The sequence below is a fragment of the Diabrotica virgifera genome, chromosome 3 (assembly GCF_917563875.1).
Source record: "Diabrotica virgifera virgifera chromosome 3, PGI_DIABVI_V3a".
Taxonomy (NCBI): domain Eukaryota; kingdom Metazoa; phylum Arthropoda; class Insecta; order Coleoptera; family Chrysomelidae; genus Diabrotica; species Diabrotica virgifera.
This window is the reverse complement of record NC_065445.1, coordinates 248,769,763-248,787,372: the sequence shown is the minus strand read 5'-3', so window position 1 is coordinate 248,787,372 and position 17,610 is coordinate 248,769,763. Positions and strand designations below refer to the sequence as shown.

Genomic DNA, 17,610 nt, shown 5'->3' with positions numbered 1-17,610 from the left:
TCTTATGTCATTAATAATGCTCCCTCCAATCCTTACACCTTCAGATCTTTCCCATAGTGCCTCCTGAAATATTAGTTGGGAGTACACATTGAATAATTGTGCCGACAGCACGCATCCCTGTCTGACTCCTCTTTGAATTTCCACTTGGTTTGTCTCACTATCTTCTACCCGTACGACCGCTGTTTGATTGTAAAGTCCTTCTCATAGGCATTTTTCAGTGCGTCACAAATATGATAGAAAAAAAGGTAAGTCCGTGATAACACACATTTATAACATTTATTCTAACATGACATTTTAGTTATATCTGACAGTTGTCAGATTTTATTTAGAATTTGGCATAAAAACAAATCAATTGTGTTTATTGCATTTATAAAATGGTATTTTCTATGATTTGTACAGTCTTATAAATTGTACAGATTATATTCGTAGATATATTATATAATCCGTAAATAATTCTTTTTTCGATTATAGCGCCATCTATAGACAACTAGACTAAATGTTATAAATGTTTGTAATCACGGACGTGCCTTTTTTTACACTTAATGGGTTACTTACAACTTAATGGGTTAGAAAAAAATCGAAAAACTGTGACGCACTGAAAGATGCCTATGAGAAAGAGCATAGTATAGATTTTTGATTAAATTAATATCCATGGGATCTAGCTGTATGTGTTTCAGTGCATGTATGAGTTTCCCATGTTGAACTCTGTCAAACGCCTTTTGGAAATCTATATAACATATGAATAAGTTTTTATTGTATTCCCTGCATTTTTGTAATAGTACCATCATTGCGCACAATGCCTCTCTTGTTCCCATTCCACCTCTAAATCTAAACTGTGTGTTGTCTAATTGTTCTTCACATTTTTTATACATACGCTGTTGAATAACTTTGAGTAGTATTTTTAAGGTGTGGCTCATAAGACTAATTAATCGGTACTCATCGCAAGATTTAGGATTATTTTTCTTGGGTAAGGGTAGAAAGATAGATTTCAACCATTCATCAGGGAGTTGACCGTCGTGGTATATTTTGTTAAATAATTTAGTTAGACATTTTATATTTTCATCATTCAGGATTTTTAATATTTCTACAGGAATTCCATCGGGACCTGGCGCTTTACCACTTTTTGAGTTTTTAATTACCTGTTTCACCTCTGATGTCAGAATTTTTAAATTTACTACTGTAAATAACATTAGGTTTGTTCGTAGAACGATCAGCAACCGTTGCCAACCGTCAGACGCAAGCGCGTTCGTAGTCTACGAACTTGAACTGTTAACTGCGCAGCGCTAACTGTTAACTGCGCATGCGTCTGATGGTTGGCAACGGTTGCTGATCGATTGGATCGTACTACGAACAAACCTATTGTATGTTAATGTAAATAACACTACTTACTTGCTGTTAAACTGCTTTTCTTCTTTCCGGCCTTCTTTCCTGACATCAATCCCTTAACAATACTATTAGTAGGCGATACTTTAGTCTCGCTTGCGCTTTTCTGAATTTCATAATTGGGCGGAGTAGCCTTATAATACGCCGCATCACTCTCGTAGTCCATTCGGCCTTTTCCCGTAGGCGTAGACATCATCCTCGGCTCAAAATGTTTAGGTGGAACCTTCTCTTCTACGATGTTCTTTACCTCAATGTGTCCGTAGTTAGATGGAGGAGGAGGTTCAGGAAATTCGAACACTGGTTTGGATTGATGGAGTTCGTTTGGTGTTTTTGATAAGTTTAGAAGATTTTGTGGTTTTGGTGAATCGGCTGGATAGGCTGGTTTCGGCATGTCCGTCACGTTTCTTGGAGGCGGCTTCGGAGGAACTTCTGTTACTTTAACCTAAAAAGTTTATTGTAAATATAATGATTTTACTTAGTAACAAGACGTTTACTCAACATACATTACACAAACAATATTATTCCGCTAATAACCTTAGTAGTTGATGCGATTAATTCCGCCTCGGGTAGATGCTGCGTGAATTGACTAGCTCAGTAACTATCAGTGCCGGTCCCAAGCCCGAATAAAGGAGAAGGGTTTGGGTCAGGAAAGGCACCCGGCAGTAAAAACCTTGATGAAACCATGGTAGGAAGGAATATGCGAAGAACCCCGTAAGTGCCTCGCCTGACCCCGGCGAAAAGTAAGCTAGGGCTACCACTTAGAGGATGGAAGGGGCTACAGAAGCTAGTCCTGAAGATTGCAACGCTCAACATCGAAAGTATCACAGGTAAAGGAAAAGAGCTCGTAGATTTGATATAGAGGAGGATTGGTGTACTTTGTGTGCAATAAACTCGTTGGAAAGGTAAGAAGTTGAGAGATCTTGGAGATGGATGCCGATGAATGTCATGGCAGAAATGGAGTACCTAGGCATAATTTTGAACAACGAGCGAAAAGAACATCTTGGGTAACCAGAAGAAGTGAACATCATATGCGGCTTTGTCCCACAGGTAGAGTGTAAAGAACAGGAAAAGGAAGAATTTTGAAGTGCTCTTGATTGCGAGATGCTTGAGATTCCTGTAGACTAGACGAAAAGTGTTTTATTGGATGTTATTTGAATGGACATATTGGTAAAGAAAGAGCGAGAATATAAAGAATTCATGGAGATTTTTGGATCAGAATAAGAAATGATGAAGGAAATAGTGTGATTATTCACTTTGAAGTGGCACGGGATTTGTCTGTGATTAATACATTCTTTATGAAGGCTAAAGACAAGTCAAATATGAGTTATCTTTGAAGAAGTAGTATGATATCAAGACCAACGTCGAATAGAAGAATAGACGATAGTGATTGAGATATTTGATAAATATGGATTGAAGTTATTATATTAGATACCTCTTAAGGATGCAAGGAAACAGATGGCGCCTAAAGGGAAGGGGAATAGAAACTACTAAAAGTTGTGTCGTTTTCCGATAAAAGGAAATTCATGAATTAAGTCAAGATAGATACCGTCCCGACATAATGTGTGGCCTAATAATTTAGAAAATATTAATAAAATCCTTCATAGAAGGTATATTTTATTTAAAATCCCTTAAATGGCTATATTACAGAACGTTTTGGATTTAAAAAGATCATCATCAGTGCTTGTTACCTGAAATAAGTATAACCGTTTTAATGAAAACGTAAGGTTATATTTTGACCAAGGTTTAAAAATTTACAAGGTGGTTATATGGGATGAAAACCCTTTAAATCTTATACAATAATTGTATGTATTATAAAATAATGCTTACATTATTATGTTAAAATTAAAGTGATTATTTCATTCATAGGAAATTCTGACCAATAGAAAGCTACAGAAATAAAAATTAAACTGATTATTTTTGATAATATCCCGTTGTCAAGTATATTACGTCAGATGACCTTCGTTGCTACGAGAAAATACATTCAGAGACATTAATGACAATTAATGTTTTAAAAATTATAAAATTGATGACTTTCAACCGTCAAATATTTATAACAACTGTGTGTTTAATTGTACTAATTTGTACTTACATAAATAAATTACAATAAAATTTTGGTTTTGAACAGTTTTATTCATGAAATAATCGCAACAAATTGCACTCGATCTCTAAAATTATTATCGAATTTTTACCCTCGTGACACTTTGACATAATTTCACTTCCCTTCGGGTCGTGAAATTAAAACTGTCAAAGTGTCACTCGGGAAAAATTCGATAATTTTAGAGCTCTTGTGCAATTACTACTGATAATCTCCTTCTCAGAGGCATCTTTCAGTGCGCCACAAGTGACAGAAAAAAGGTAGGTCCGTGATACATACACATTTATAATATTTATTATAAATGTTGATAGATGGCGCTATAATCGGAAAAAAAGATTTAGGTATTTACCCACTATTTACCTATTACATATCTATACGACTATAATTTAAAGTTTTTTTCTGTCTTTCAGTGTGTCATTAATGATGTAATATATGAGAGTTGTCAGAATCGTAATCGTAATTTGGTATAAAAGCAAATCAATTGTGTTTATTTCATTTATAAAAAGGAACGTTCTTTGATTTTCATAGTCTTATAAATTGTACAAATTATAGTCGTATATATAATACATAAATCATTTTTTGTTCGAGTATAGCGCAATCTATCAACAACTAGAATAAATGTTATAAATGACTTTTCAATCACGGACGTACCTTTTTTCTGCTACTTTCAACTTATTGCGTTAGAAAGAAATGGAAAACTGTGACGCACTGAAAGATGCCTCTGAGAAGGAGCATAGTTAAAATATTCCCGGATTTAACATCAGAAACCACAGGACTCCCCACGACACGTGGGTTGCTTTGTCCAAAGGATTGATCCTCACATTACGAACAGTAACTATAGTCCAGTCGGGTTAGACGAATAACAGGCCTAACCTTACATTAGGAGCTGCCCCAAATTTTATTTTTCTTATCTTTAGCGGGGGTAAATAGTAGTGTAAATCTAAAATCTCGACTGAATTCCGCTATTGCGTTAGCCGCCATCTTGATTTTAAACGAGAACCGTTTTTGCTCAATATCTCCGCCATTTTCAACTTTTCGACAAAAAGTATAACAACCAAAATTATTGAAAATGTAATTTTCTATCATTTCTATTTATAAAATTTTTTCGTGCCATCGATATTTTCCGAGTTATAGCGGAAAAGAGTGACAGTTATATATAAATAGAGCATAATTATTGAATTATCTCGTTTATTGTTAGTTTTACGACAAAAATGTTCGTATACAAAAATAGAGAGAATTGAATTCTACAAAATTTTAGTTTCTTTCATTTTTTTGCTAAAGTTAATATTTAAGGTAGTATGTATGAGATAATGGCGCGAGCGTAAGACCTGATTGATTTTGTAGCAATTGTTTTTGTTCAATATCTACGCCATTTTCAACTTAAACTGTTCCAAATATGATTTCCTACAATTTATTTTTAACAATTTTTTTCATGCGGTTGATATTTTCCGAGTTAAGTGGGAAAATAGTAAAAAGTGGTTGGGGGAGCATAATTACTGAATTGAATCCTTTTTCCGAGCTGCCCCAAATTTTATAATTCTATCCTTTAGGGGAGATCAATAATAGTGTAAATTTAAAATCTCGACTGAATTCCGCGGTTGCATTAGCCGCCATATTGATTTTAAAGGAGAACCGTTGTTGCTTAATATCTCCGCCATTTTCAACTTTTCGACAAAAACGGTAGGAACTAAAATTGTTGGAAACGCGATTTCCTACAATTTCTTTTTCACAATTTTTTTATGCGATCAATATTCTCCGAGTTAAGAAGGAAAATAGTGGAAGCGGGGGTGAAGCATAATTATTGAATTGTCTCATTTATTATTAACTTTATGACATAATTGTACATAAACAAAAATAAAGAGAATTATATTTTATAAAATTTTTGAAACTTCCAATGACACACCAACCAAACTAAGTATATAAAAGACATAAATAATAACTTATATGCATTAAGTTCAATTAATTTTATTAACTAGCGGGTTTTATTGGTTGAATTTGTCTGTCATAATTAAGTTTCATGTCAGCTAACATATTTTAATATTTCAACAATTTTTTTTAAATTGTGGACCCCGTTGGGGGGAATTTTCCCATTCACCCCCTCTTAGACCCGCCACTGGTTCTCTCGAAAAATTGTAGTAAATCGTAACTGCAACAATTTCAGTCCTTACACTTTTTGTCGAAAAGTTGAAAATGGGGAAGATATTGAACAAAAACAATTGCTTTAAAATCAATCGGGTCTTACGCTCGCGCCTTTACCGTATACGTACTACCTTAAATATTGATTTTATCAAAAAAATGAAAGAAATCAAAATTGTACAAGATTTAATTGTCTTTATTTTTGTATAGGTTAAAATTTGTTGTAAAAGTAATAAACGAGATAATTCAATAAATCAATAATTATGCTTTAACTGTCACTGTTTTTTCCCCATAACTCGGAAAATATGGACCGCACGAAAAAAATTATAATAAACGAATTACAGAAAATCGTATTTTCAACAATTTCAGTTTCTATACTTTTTGTCGAAAAGTTGAAAATGGCGGAGATATTGAGCAAAAACGGTTCTCGTTTAAAATAAAGATGGCGGCTAACGCAACGGTCAAATTCAGTCGAGATTTTAATTTTATACTACTATTGACTCCGCCTAAAGATTAGAAAAATAAAATTTGGGGCAGCTCCTAATGCAAGGACAAATGGTATCCCGACTGGGCTACTAACAACTGAACTGAATGGCATTTTGAAAGATGTCAGAACTAAATTGTCAATACAACAGGAAGTATGTATGTGTATGTATTGTTACTCTAGCCAACAAATTGAAAAAACAAATTTTGTAATATTAAAAACTATAACAGTACCAAATAGGAGTACTTTAAGTTGTGGGTAAGCAAACATCAATACATATTGCGGATATAATGCAACGAATTTAGTTATATTGAATTAATACAATTAGAAGATAATAAGGCCGTTTATGTTTAGGAACATCTAGGACTGGAGAAATTTTAATGTGCACCTATGTGTACGCTTCTAAGCTATTATGTAATTATATTGTAAGTGATTACTGACTGATCTTTTGAACAAATAGCCAAAATAAGATACTGATTAGTAAAACAGTTGTTGCCTCTTTAAACAAGTGACTAATTATTTATTAGAATAACTGTTCTATTCTAAATTAGTATATAATAACAAAACTCACCTCATTCGATAAGTCGTCTCCGTTAACAACGTCATCTTTGAAGACAACTGGCAAGTTTGACATCTCAACAACAGGAATCCCTAATTGATTAACAGACTCTGCTAAAGGTATACTCTCAATTTTCACTACCTCTCTGATAACTTCTTTAGTTTCCCGAATTTCTTTGACCTCCTTAACGATCTTGATCTCTCTGATAATCTCTTTGGTTACTTCTTTAGGTTTCTCTAACGGATTCATAGGTGGCACCTCTGGTTCTTCGGAGAGATCATAAGCAGGTGTGCTGTGGCTCTTGTCGAGCTTTCCTCTGAGCTTGGTTGTAGCACTTCTAGGTGGTACTGCCGGTTTAACTTTACCCTCGGGTTTCGGTGGTACCTCTGGTGACTTTTTTATTTGAGTACGGGGTACTATTAATGGTTTCTTCGGTGTGTTCAACTTTTGTTCATCGAATTTTTTGATAATGCTATGAATATTTATTTCAGAAAGAATGGGGTCTTTTATCACAGCTGAAGTAGATTTATTTTCATTTTTATCATTGTTTGATTTAATATCACTGGATTCAATTCTCGTGTTTTCATCTTTTTCTAATATGACAAATAATTCTTCTTTTGTCATCTCTTCTTGTATCGGCACAATTCTTGGTTTCTCTTCAACGATCGTTTTATTTTTAATTGTGTCTATTATTTCGTCGACTATTTCTTTTTTCCAGTAGTCTAGAGTCATGCTTGTGCGATCAGTCAATTCTCTTCCTGATACATAAAATTTAAAAGGTTTAACTTTTTTTATATCTAGAACTAAAAAAAAGAGCTACGTTTAAAAATAATATAGGATAAAAATGTTGCCAATACCACCAAGAAGCCTTTCAGAAGTTGCACCAATACCATGTGTGGTGATTTTTAGCACCATTCCTGTGAAATTTCCTATTTCTTGTGTGCTATGGCTAGATGATTTTTGGTTAGTAAAAGAAGAATAGTGTAAAGAAGAAGAATAGTAAAAAGAAGAATAAGAATATAGTACAGTAATCTAGATTCCTTGGCCCAGGTCGAAAAATATTTTTAAAAAGTGTTTTGATAACTTTTATACATAAAATATAGATATTTATGGAAAACACTACAGTAGGTGTCACAAAAGGAACAAACGAACAAAGATATTTAGGAACATGATAAACAAGACAGATAAATTGAAGAAGCAAAGGAATATTCTGGTTAATAAAGATGTTCTGGTTCAATTCACTGCAAATTTTTCAGGAATGGGCAATGAAAGAAATAAATAAATGGTTGAAAATGTCCAGCGACAGTCTAATTTTCAAAAACAGACAAAGATTTCGAAATACATCTTGGACGAAGATGGAGGCAGATATTTTAGAAACAAAAAATTTAAGAAATAAAAGAATGTACAAAGGAGTTCTTGTACGAGAAGTATAACGAAATAGTAAATTTTTGGGATATATTTTGCATAAAAATAATGGATTTAGATTGGCTGGACGTATGTCAGAATAAATAAAAACTACCCAACCAGACGAACCCTAGTAGTACTACCAGTATGAAAATGGAGTAGGTGTAGACCAAGACTGAGATAGAGAGATGGTGTCGACGAAGACGAGAGGAGGATCGATGCAGTAAACTGGCAAAGGTTAGCGATATACAACTTGTGAAATGGATTGGGCAAGGAAGAGGCTCAACTAGGGTTGTAGTACCACTGATGATGATGATGACAAAAGAGATTTGGGTCAATTCAATGCAAACCGTTTAGGAAAAGATATGATAAAATAAATTAATGTTCAAACATGTCCAAACATATTCTGGAGACCAAGAATAGATAAACAAGACAAATAAAAAAAGTAATATTTCAAATCGAAAGATATTCTGGACCAAGTTAAATGTATACTAGTCAAGAATATACAAATAGAAAAAAGAACGGAATATTCAAAGATGGTCTGGACCAACATCGAAGAAAATTACTCAGGAACAAAATGGAGAAACTTCAAAGATGTCGCAAAATATCCAAAATGGAAGCAAATCTTTAAGGAAGAGCAAAATTGAGTGAAATAAAGGAATGTCCAAAAATCTTCTGGTGCAATACTATATAATTCAGAAATAGGCAATAAAAGAAACCAATCACTGTTCAAAGATGCCCGAAGATATTCTGGACCAAGTCGGATCTAGACTGACCAAAAACAGACAATTGGAAGAAAAAAAGGGGTGTTAAATGATGTTGTGGACTAAGATCATTGAGAATTATTCAAGAACAAACATTGTCCAAAGATGTCTTGGATCAAGATACAGGCAAATATTTTAGGAAGAGGCCAATTGAAGAGCAATGTCAAAAGATTTCCTGGGCCAATTCGATGAAAATTGTTTGGAAATAGACGATGAAAGAAATAAATTTGTGCTCAAATTAAGATATTCGGGGCAGTGTCGGATGTAGGCACTTTAGGTAATATTCAAAGATGTCTAAGAAGGAGACAAACTGCAGGAAACATAGTAATGCAATGTCCAGAGGAATCGTGACCAACTCTAAGACGCATCTATTTTTGAGGCCTCCTTTTTCTGGTTTTGGCTATTTTGCAGCAACTATAAATATTGTCGTTTTGGCGACTTTTATCTTTGTTTGTTACGTTATAGTTGTATTTCCCAATCCTTTTGATAGTCAGATCCCTCTACTTTTACAATAAAATTGACGATGGTCTCATTCGCTGTGCGCGAAAATATTCTAATATTAAGAGGCACATAATATATCAGTCCTCATTTAATTTAGGAATAAGAAATTGTTAATATCTCTCATTGAGAATCCTTTAAAATTAATGGAAACTACAGTTATTTTAGAATATTTAAGAAAAAAAACCAAAAATTGTTGTTAAGAAGTTATACGGAAAGAAGAAAGTAATATGTTAAGAAGTTAATAAAGTAATTAAAGAAAAAAAATAAACATGTTTTTAAAAGGGGTTTAGAAAAAATTAAATAGAGACAGATTTGGTAAACTTATAAAATTAAAACTGACATGACAGAATGGAATATAAATTATTCATGGGTACATGCTATAAACCTGGGATACTAAACGACAACATTTTTGAACAGTAAAGAATTGTTCTTAATGGAATTCTTGTTTGATTAGACGCAGTGCATTCGCAATAAAGTTACGATTAACAATAAGTCTCTGTTATGATTTTCTCTTGTCCACCATCTGTAATATTTCTTTCGAGGCGTCCCAGAAGGGTGAAACATATCATAATGTAGCAGAAACATGTGAAACAGAAAGAGCAGGGAATTCATTCCTTGTCCTCTATAGAGCTTTGTTCAATAATACTTGTTTAAATATCTTCGAAATTTATATGAGTAATTAAAAATCTTTCCTTGGCTTATGTTAAATCAATACTACCAATGCACTGTTCTATTCCAGGATCATCATGAACATAGAGAAGACATAACAACACAAAAATTTCAAACTCTACTGTTCTTTTTATAGTTTATTCAACAATGTCTCCTTTAGTAACAGATAAAATGCAGTAAATTAGTTATAAACAATCACCAGTATTATAAAATATCAACCTTAATATCAAAACTTCTTACCTTCGTCAATGTACGAAATATTTTCATTGTTCAAACTCGCCAAACTAGCAACACTAATACTTTTCTCGGTATCCAAATTGGAAGGACCCAACAACTTCTCGTCTTTTTGTTTCTTATCGAGTTCCTCCTCTTGTTTTTTCTCCTTTTTATCGTCGACCTTCTTCTCCTCCTGGAAGTTCACTTTCTTTTTGTGCGATTTGGCGGGATTCTTCCGGTGCGCCGAACTGTTGGTGTGTGCCAAACCGATGACTGTGGTCGGTCGAGGAGTTAAGTCTAAGCCTACGTTGCAGGAAGCACTTTTGTCTCTCAGGAACTTGGAATCTTCTTCGAACTTGGAACTGTCAATGTTGTAAGTACTGGAATGGCTATTGTTCGTGCGCGATTTGATGAAATCCCAATACTGAAACAAATTAATGCCATTTTTTAATAAAAGGCACAGGTGAACCAGAATATAAATACACCTAAACATGTTACATCATGATAAAACTATATCGTCCCTACCATTTCCAACTATCGAATGTGAAAAATCGGGTTTTCAGATTCGATACCTTGCCCTCGCATTATACGTGATACATCTTCAGGCAAATTCTCGTTATTGTAGCTTGATTAGGAGCGCGGGAAATATGCTGTTTGAACAATCGATTATGAACATTTTTTCATTTGGTTGACTGCAAACTGACGAAAATGGTTATATTCGATACTTTTGTTTTGTATAAATATAACTAGGTATATTTGTACAACGCTAAAGGTCGAATGTGTCACATTCTTTAGTTTGTGTTGTAATTTATTCAACAGTTATTCAATTATAATCTGTAAACTGTCGAAAATGCTAAACTGCTGAGAAGAATAAAATGCACGTGTTTACAATTTGTGCGAATTTTGTTTCAGTATCGCTTCCAACAAATTCTTGTGAGGCAGTTTATGATTTCATTTTACCGGATTTTCATTATTTGATTATACAGTTATTCGCTATTATACATTCGCTACTTTGAATCATCGCACAGGGGTCCAAAATCCCGAAAAGCTGGCCAAAAGTAAAAAAAAATTCAACGTTTCGAGAATATTATTACATTTTCTAAAAGAGAATTAAATTCCCTATTCAGTGTTGGCAACCCTAGAGCTATATCTCCTATATCTTAATTTCCAGTTTAGTTCAAAGTTGACCTTCGCACGGAACAGAAGCGCAGTTAAGAATAATTGATATTTTATACGCACAGTCTTGTGCGTGTATCTCGAAAACGAAGTGCGCTGCAATTTTGCAAAATGGATGATATTCGTGGAGCCATCCTTAATAAAAGCCGATAATATAAAAATATTTGTATATGTGTTACATTTAGTAGATTTTAAGTTGAAGTTAAGTAATAAGAAAGAATATATTTTGAAAAAATTTAATTTTCAGATAGCCAAATAGTTATATATTCCATTGAATTCCAAGATGTTACTACAATCATCTTTTAGCTTATATTTCTCTCTTTAAGATTAAAAAAAAAATTAGCCTCCACTATCTGCCCCTTTGTTTTTGCGAGAATTTTTTGTTCAGGCGCTCTGTGCTATGAGTTTCAATATGAATCGTTATCAACGCAGAATAAACAGATCATGTCGCAGCATGCAGGTAGTTGTTATGACTGTAGATCTTTAGTTATTTCAGTATCGTAGGGTAAAATGGTAGATAAAAGGGTCAGGTACAGTATTGTTGGAAAATAAAGTAAAAATTAGTTGTGACTTTCATATGATTAATAATCGAATTTAACGTAATAAAAAATTGGCGGATTGCATCCGCCATTTTGTTTTTTGAAATTTAGATTTCTGATTCGTAATCAGCAACCTCAAAAACCCCCGGATATCAAATTTCGACGGTATGACATATATTTAAAATATATATACCCGCCATATTACATCCGCCATTTTGTTTTTTTGCAATTTAGATTTCGGATTCGTAATTAGCGACCTCAAAAACCCTTGGATGTCTAATTTCATGCAAATCAAAAAACGCTTTCATATTTTGGCCATCTTTTCGGGTTTTTGGACCACTGTGCATCGGACCGAAACAAATTTTTGATTAATACAAAAAGCAAAGTAATGAATGTGATTTTTTGGAAAGAAAAAATGATAAGCAGTTCAAATTTTCTATCAATCTAACAAGGATTAAACATTACATACAAAAAATATAAAAATTTTTCCCATTTGTCAATGCGCTGATTTAGGAATCTCTAAAAAGAGTTATTTTGCTCTCCTGAAAAGTACCACTTTTCACATTCGATAGTTGGAAATGGCAGGGCCGAATATGGCGAGCACGCCACTGTGTTAATGTTATTATTTCAATATTTAGACTACATCGGAGACCTACGTTTATAATTGTGTCGCGGTGTCAGCGAAATGTTCATGGACAACGAAAAGGTTGAAGAAAGAATTTGTATTATTAGTTTTAGTATCGTCTGTACATCTAAGCTGTAAACGTCTCCAATAAATTTGTGCATTTACTTCAGAGTTTTGTCACTTTAATTCTCCAACGAACATATCATTTTAGACAGAATAAAAGTGGCGCAGTCAGTAGGATTCCCAATTTAAAAACTAAAGCCTTTTTTATTCATTTTGATCGTTAATTGGGAAATTGGAGAATTAGTGACTTAGTATTTGCGTTCCGAGTGTAAGGCCACGAGGAAAACTGAAGGAACCCTTAAGCAACTTTGAAGAATTCCAAGTGTAAAGCCACTTGTCGTGTAAATCCACAAAGCAATTCGGAAGTTTTGGGGAGGCGCAACTAGCAACTTTGTGAAATCCTCTCAACCAGCTTCAGTGAAAAGCCACTCGACCCTGGAAATGGTGAAGCATTTCCACTTGCAACCATCATCATGAAGAACAAGCAACAACATAACGGCCACCATACTAACTGCATACAGCTCAGAATTTCGACCAGTTCCAGTGTAAAGCCACTTGATCTAAGAAAGTGCAACGTTCCCCACCCGTTCCAGTGTAAGCCACTTGATCTGGGAAGGTGCAACGTTCTCACAGAAGACAGAGGAAGTACTTGAGGTTAGTCGAATTATATGATTTTTTATTTGTGTTCATTTTTTTTTAATTATTTTGTTTTGCTATTTACAAACTTTTAAGCTGGCATATCAAATATTTGCATTTTTATTTGTTTAATTTATTTTTTGTTAATACAATGGCAACTAACGACGCAACAGCAACTACGCCGATACAATTTCAGTTAGTACTTCTAATAATTATATTAACTGTGGCAAAGCTATCAACCTTATAAATGTTTTTGATGGGTGTTCTTCAAAATTACATTATTTTATAGATTCTGTTGCTTTCATTTGTACACAATTTGACAAAGCGGAGTTGCAAATTTTTCCTTTTAATGTGAAAAGCAGATTGGAGAGAAAAGCTCTTGATTTCATTGGCTCGAAAAATTTTTCGACATGGCGAGAAATAAAAGATGCTTTTCTTTCTCAGTTTGGTGAAAATCTGGATTTGCAGTGTCTAAATTTTGAGTTTTAGAATAAAAAGTTTGAGTTTACAGAATAAAAGTAACATACTGTGTGCGCTAGAAAATTTCAAATTACGGCACAGAGCGCTAAGTTGTTCGACAACTGCTTAGCTGTTTATGTGAATAGTTTTATTGTACTTGCGATTCGCGACGTTGACAAGTTTTGTTTAAAATCCTAATTGTTAATATTTTTAAAGTGAATACTTCTTATCGCTCGGTATGATGTTTTTGCAAGGACCCGAAATCATATTTAGCGTCATTCTAAAAATTTAGACGCGTGCAGTTAACTTGCGGTATACAGTAATACATATATACAGTACGTAAATCGTTCAGCTGGACATAGGGAATATACATGGAGAGAATTGTGGCAACTGTGCTAACCTGTGTTAGTTGAAGCTTCTGTTCGAGTACGAGTTTTTGGTGCAATAGAGCTGTTAGAATGAATAGAATGAGTGACTTTTGAAGCAAGGCTGTCCATAAATAAATCAAAAACAAAGTTTATGATTAATGATTTAATAATATTACTTTAATTTTTAAAATATTTTTTATTTAAAAACTAATTTCAAAACTAAACAGTTTTCTCATTCCCTTAGGCCAAAAATATTCAGCTACTACATCATATTTTGACGTTTATTTGTGTCAGTCGAAATGAGTTTTAAGGTTAATGCCCCTTAATGCTAATAACCATATTGTCATCTAGAGAGCTCAGTTGCCACAAGTATCTCAATATAACACAATGTATGTATTTATGTATCTAAATATATACAATGTATGTTCCCTATGTCCAGCTGAACGATTTACGTACTGTATAATATAAATACAGATATATACCGCATCGATTTGGCTAATTGAGATTTTAAAATATTTTTAGAAAATAAATTAAATAAAATATAATCTTAAATAAAACTATATAAAATTATACAAAATTAAACATAATTAAATAAAATAAATAAAATTTATTTTAAACATCTATAAATAAATGATCCAAGATGTTGACTTTCATAATATCTATTATCTCGTATTTATTAGGTAATTTACTTTAACAGGAAAATTAAAAAGAATTTATTTTACAGGTTTAAATTCATTACAACCTTTCCCGGAAATTTGTTCTATCAGTTTATTTAATTTAAAGTTGTTTGTGTAATATACTTTTGAATCCAAATCAGTTATTTACATAGGCGTAGATAAATCCCTATCACTATCGACCTGCTGATTGATTGAGTGCACCTTGCGGTAGTCGTTAAGTAACAAAAAGTCGGTATAGACAAGGCGAAAACGGCGGGTTCGTTGGAAAAAATATTCCCATGAGATTCTTTTGCACAATCACATTCGTGAGAGTAGTTAATTTTTATTTGCTAATTGTTTTTGTTAAATCATTTAAAATTTCTGAATAGAGATTCCATATAAAACTGTGCTCGTGACTCAGTGTAAAATGGAAATTCAAGTAGAAACACAATAAAATGTTTCCACAACCAGATTTATACCAATCGCAAAATGAAGCGATATCATTACAGCAGGATAATGTGCTGTTTCAAGAAAACTATCAACGTTCACAAAATGAACAAATGCTATTTAGCAGTTGGAAATTATCTGAGGCCGAGAAGAACAAGGCCTTGGAAGCAACTCGTCAACTACAAAACCAGCTAATTAACATGCAAAAAATGTTTGATGAATTAAATGAAAAATATACACTGCTCGAGAAAAAACTGTCTAACAATATCGATAAACAGACGGTTGAGTATCATACAGACGAAGATGATCTTGCACAGGAAACAGAGTGGATTCGTGCGAAAAACAGGAAAAAGAGGAAAATGGACACTTCCCTAACACCACCACGAGAAGAATATAACAACACAAAAAGTCCTGAAAAACCTAAAATAATTGAGAAACCCCCACCGATTATAGTAGAAGGGGAGAACAACTTTAACGATCTTCATGCTATGGTACTTAGCTACCAAAATTCTCAAATAAAAGTCATCAACGACAAAACTATAAAAATTAATGTACAAAAAGAGGAAGATTTTAAACTGCTTACCGCAGCATTAAATGATAAGAAATATTCATGGCATTCCTATGAAAACAAGCAAAATAGGCCCATTAAAGTAATGGCCACTGGATTACATCATTCTGTAAAGCCTAATAATATTGTCCAAGAAATGAGGAGACGTGGCTATAAGCTCATCGAAGCTACACCCAAGCTAAAGTATAATACTAAACAACCTCTTAATATGTTCATGTTATCATTCAGACACGATGAAAATATCGATAAAATATTCGGAATTTCTGATATATTACAAGTTAGAGTTCAGATTTTGCCGTTAAGAAAATCCAGACTCGTGCCTCAATGCAAAAAATGCCAAGCTTTTGGTCATACGCAAAAATATTGCGCAAAGCAACCACGATGTGTTAGATGTACCGGAAAGCACCTGACTATCGATTGTGATAAACCTAAAAATGCCCAACCAAAATGTGTCCACTGTGGAGAAAGTCATCCTGCAAACTACAGAGGATGCATGGTAGCAAAAGAAATGCAGAAGTTAAAAGACAATCGAAATAAGAGAACTACAATACCTAAACAACCACAAAGGGTGCAGCAGCAGAATCCGATATACAAAACCAACGAAAACAAAAAAACCTACAGCCAAGCTGCTAGAGGTAATATAGAAATTGAAAGTACTAACCCAAAACACAGCTCTAACATTGAGAGCACTCTCCAACAAATACTGGAAACACTGACCAAAATGGATGAGCGTATTACTAGATTAGAATATAGCACCAAAGGAGCTATTCCTAAGAATTTTAATGCCAGATAGTCTGAGGATAATGGAATGGAATGCAAATGGACTACTGCAGCATCAACAAGAACTGCAGACTGTCCTAGACATTGAAAAAATAGACATTTGTCTCATTTCTGAAACACACTTTACAAATGAAACCTACATTCATTTTAAAGGATTTAAAGTATACCATACCTTACATCCGGATAATACAGCCAGAGGTGGTAGTGCTATCATAATAAAAGAAACAATTAGACATCATCAAGAAATATGCTACAAAACAGAAATGTTCCAAGCTACTTCAGTATGTGTTAAAACAAAATCTTTTGAGCTTATCGTTACCGCTGTCTACTCTCCACCAAAACATAACCTCAAAAAAGATCAATATCTTGAATTTTTGAATAGACATGGCAAAAGATTTATAATTGGTGGTGATTTTAATGCCAAGCACACCCATTGGGGTTCTAGGATAATTACAACAAAGGGGAAGGAACTCTTGCAGGCAGTTAAGCAATTAAAATGTGAAACACTTTCAACAGGTAAACCGACTTATTGGCCTACTGATTCCAACAAAATTCCAGACCTGATTGATTTTTTTATAACTAGAAATATTTCTGTTAATTATTTACATATTGAAGAAGCTTGGGACATGAACTCCGATCATTCACCCATCCTTCTCACAGTTAGCGATACTGTTATTCAAAGCCAGCCACCTCCTAAACTGACTAATAGACTAACAGATTGGCGGAGTTTTCAGCTTCACTTAGAAGAAACAATCAATCTCAAAGTTTCACTAAAAACTAGATATGAACTTGATGAAGAAACGGAATGTTTTGTTAAACAAGTTCAACAAGCCGCTTGGAATAACTCACCTGAACTGATTCATAGAGTTAAAGGTAATAATTACCCTAAAGAAATTAGAAAGCTAATCGAAGAAAAAAGAAAACTCAGAAGGATCTGGCAACGCTCTAGAGCTCCATCTGATAAAACAAAACTAAATAATGCTACACAACAGCTTAAAAGAGAAATTAAAAAAAATAAAAACGAATCAATTAGTAACTATCTAAGAGAATTGACAAATGATAGCACAACTGATTATTCCCTC

General features: G+C 33.5%; 1 protein-coding gene across 2 annotated transcripts in view; it reads right to left on the bottom strand.

Annotated features, from left to right (window-relative positions):
• LOC114337798 (uncharacterized) overlaps nucleotides 1–17,610 on the bottom strand; it is a 140,523-nt gene that overhangs the window by 52,155 nt on the left and 70,758 nt on the right. Inside the window, exons 8-10 of one of the 2 annotated variants that reach the window (XM_050646055.1) lie at nucleotides 10,236–10,635; nucleotides 6,670–7,460; nucleotides 1,390–1,825 (exon numbers count right to left, since the gene is read on the bottom strand). In XM_050646055.1, coding sequence (XP_050502012.1) covers nucleotides 1,390–1,825; nucleotides 6,670–7,460; nucleotides 10,236–10,635 — 1,627 coding nt within the window. The remainder of the gene's footprint in view (nucleotides 1–1,389; nucleotides 1,826–6,669; nucleotides 7,461–10,235; nucleotides 10,636–17,610) is intronic. The other variant, XM_050646056.1, reaches the window with a different exon arrangement.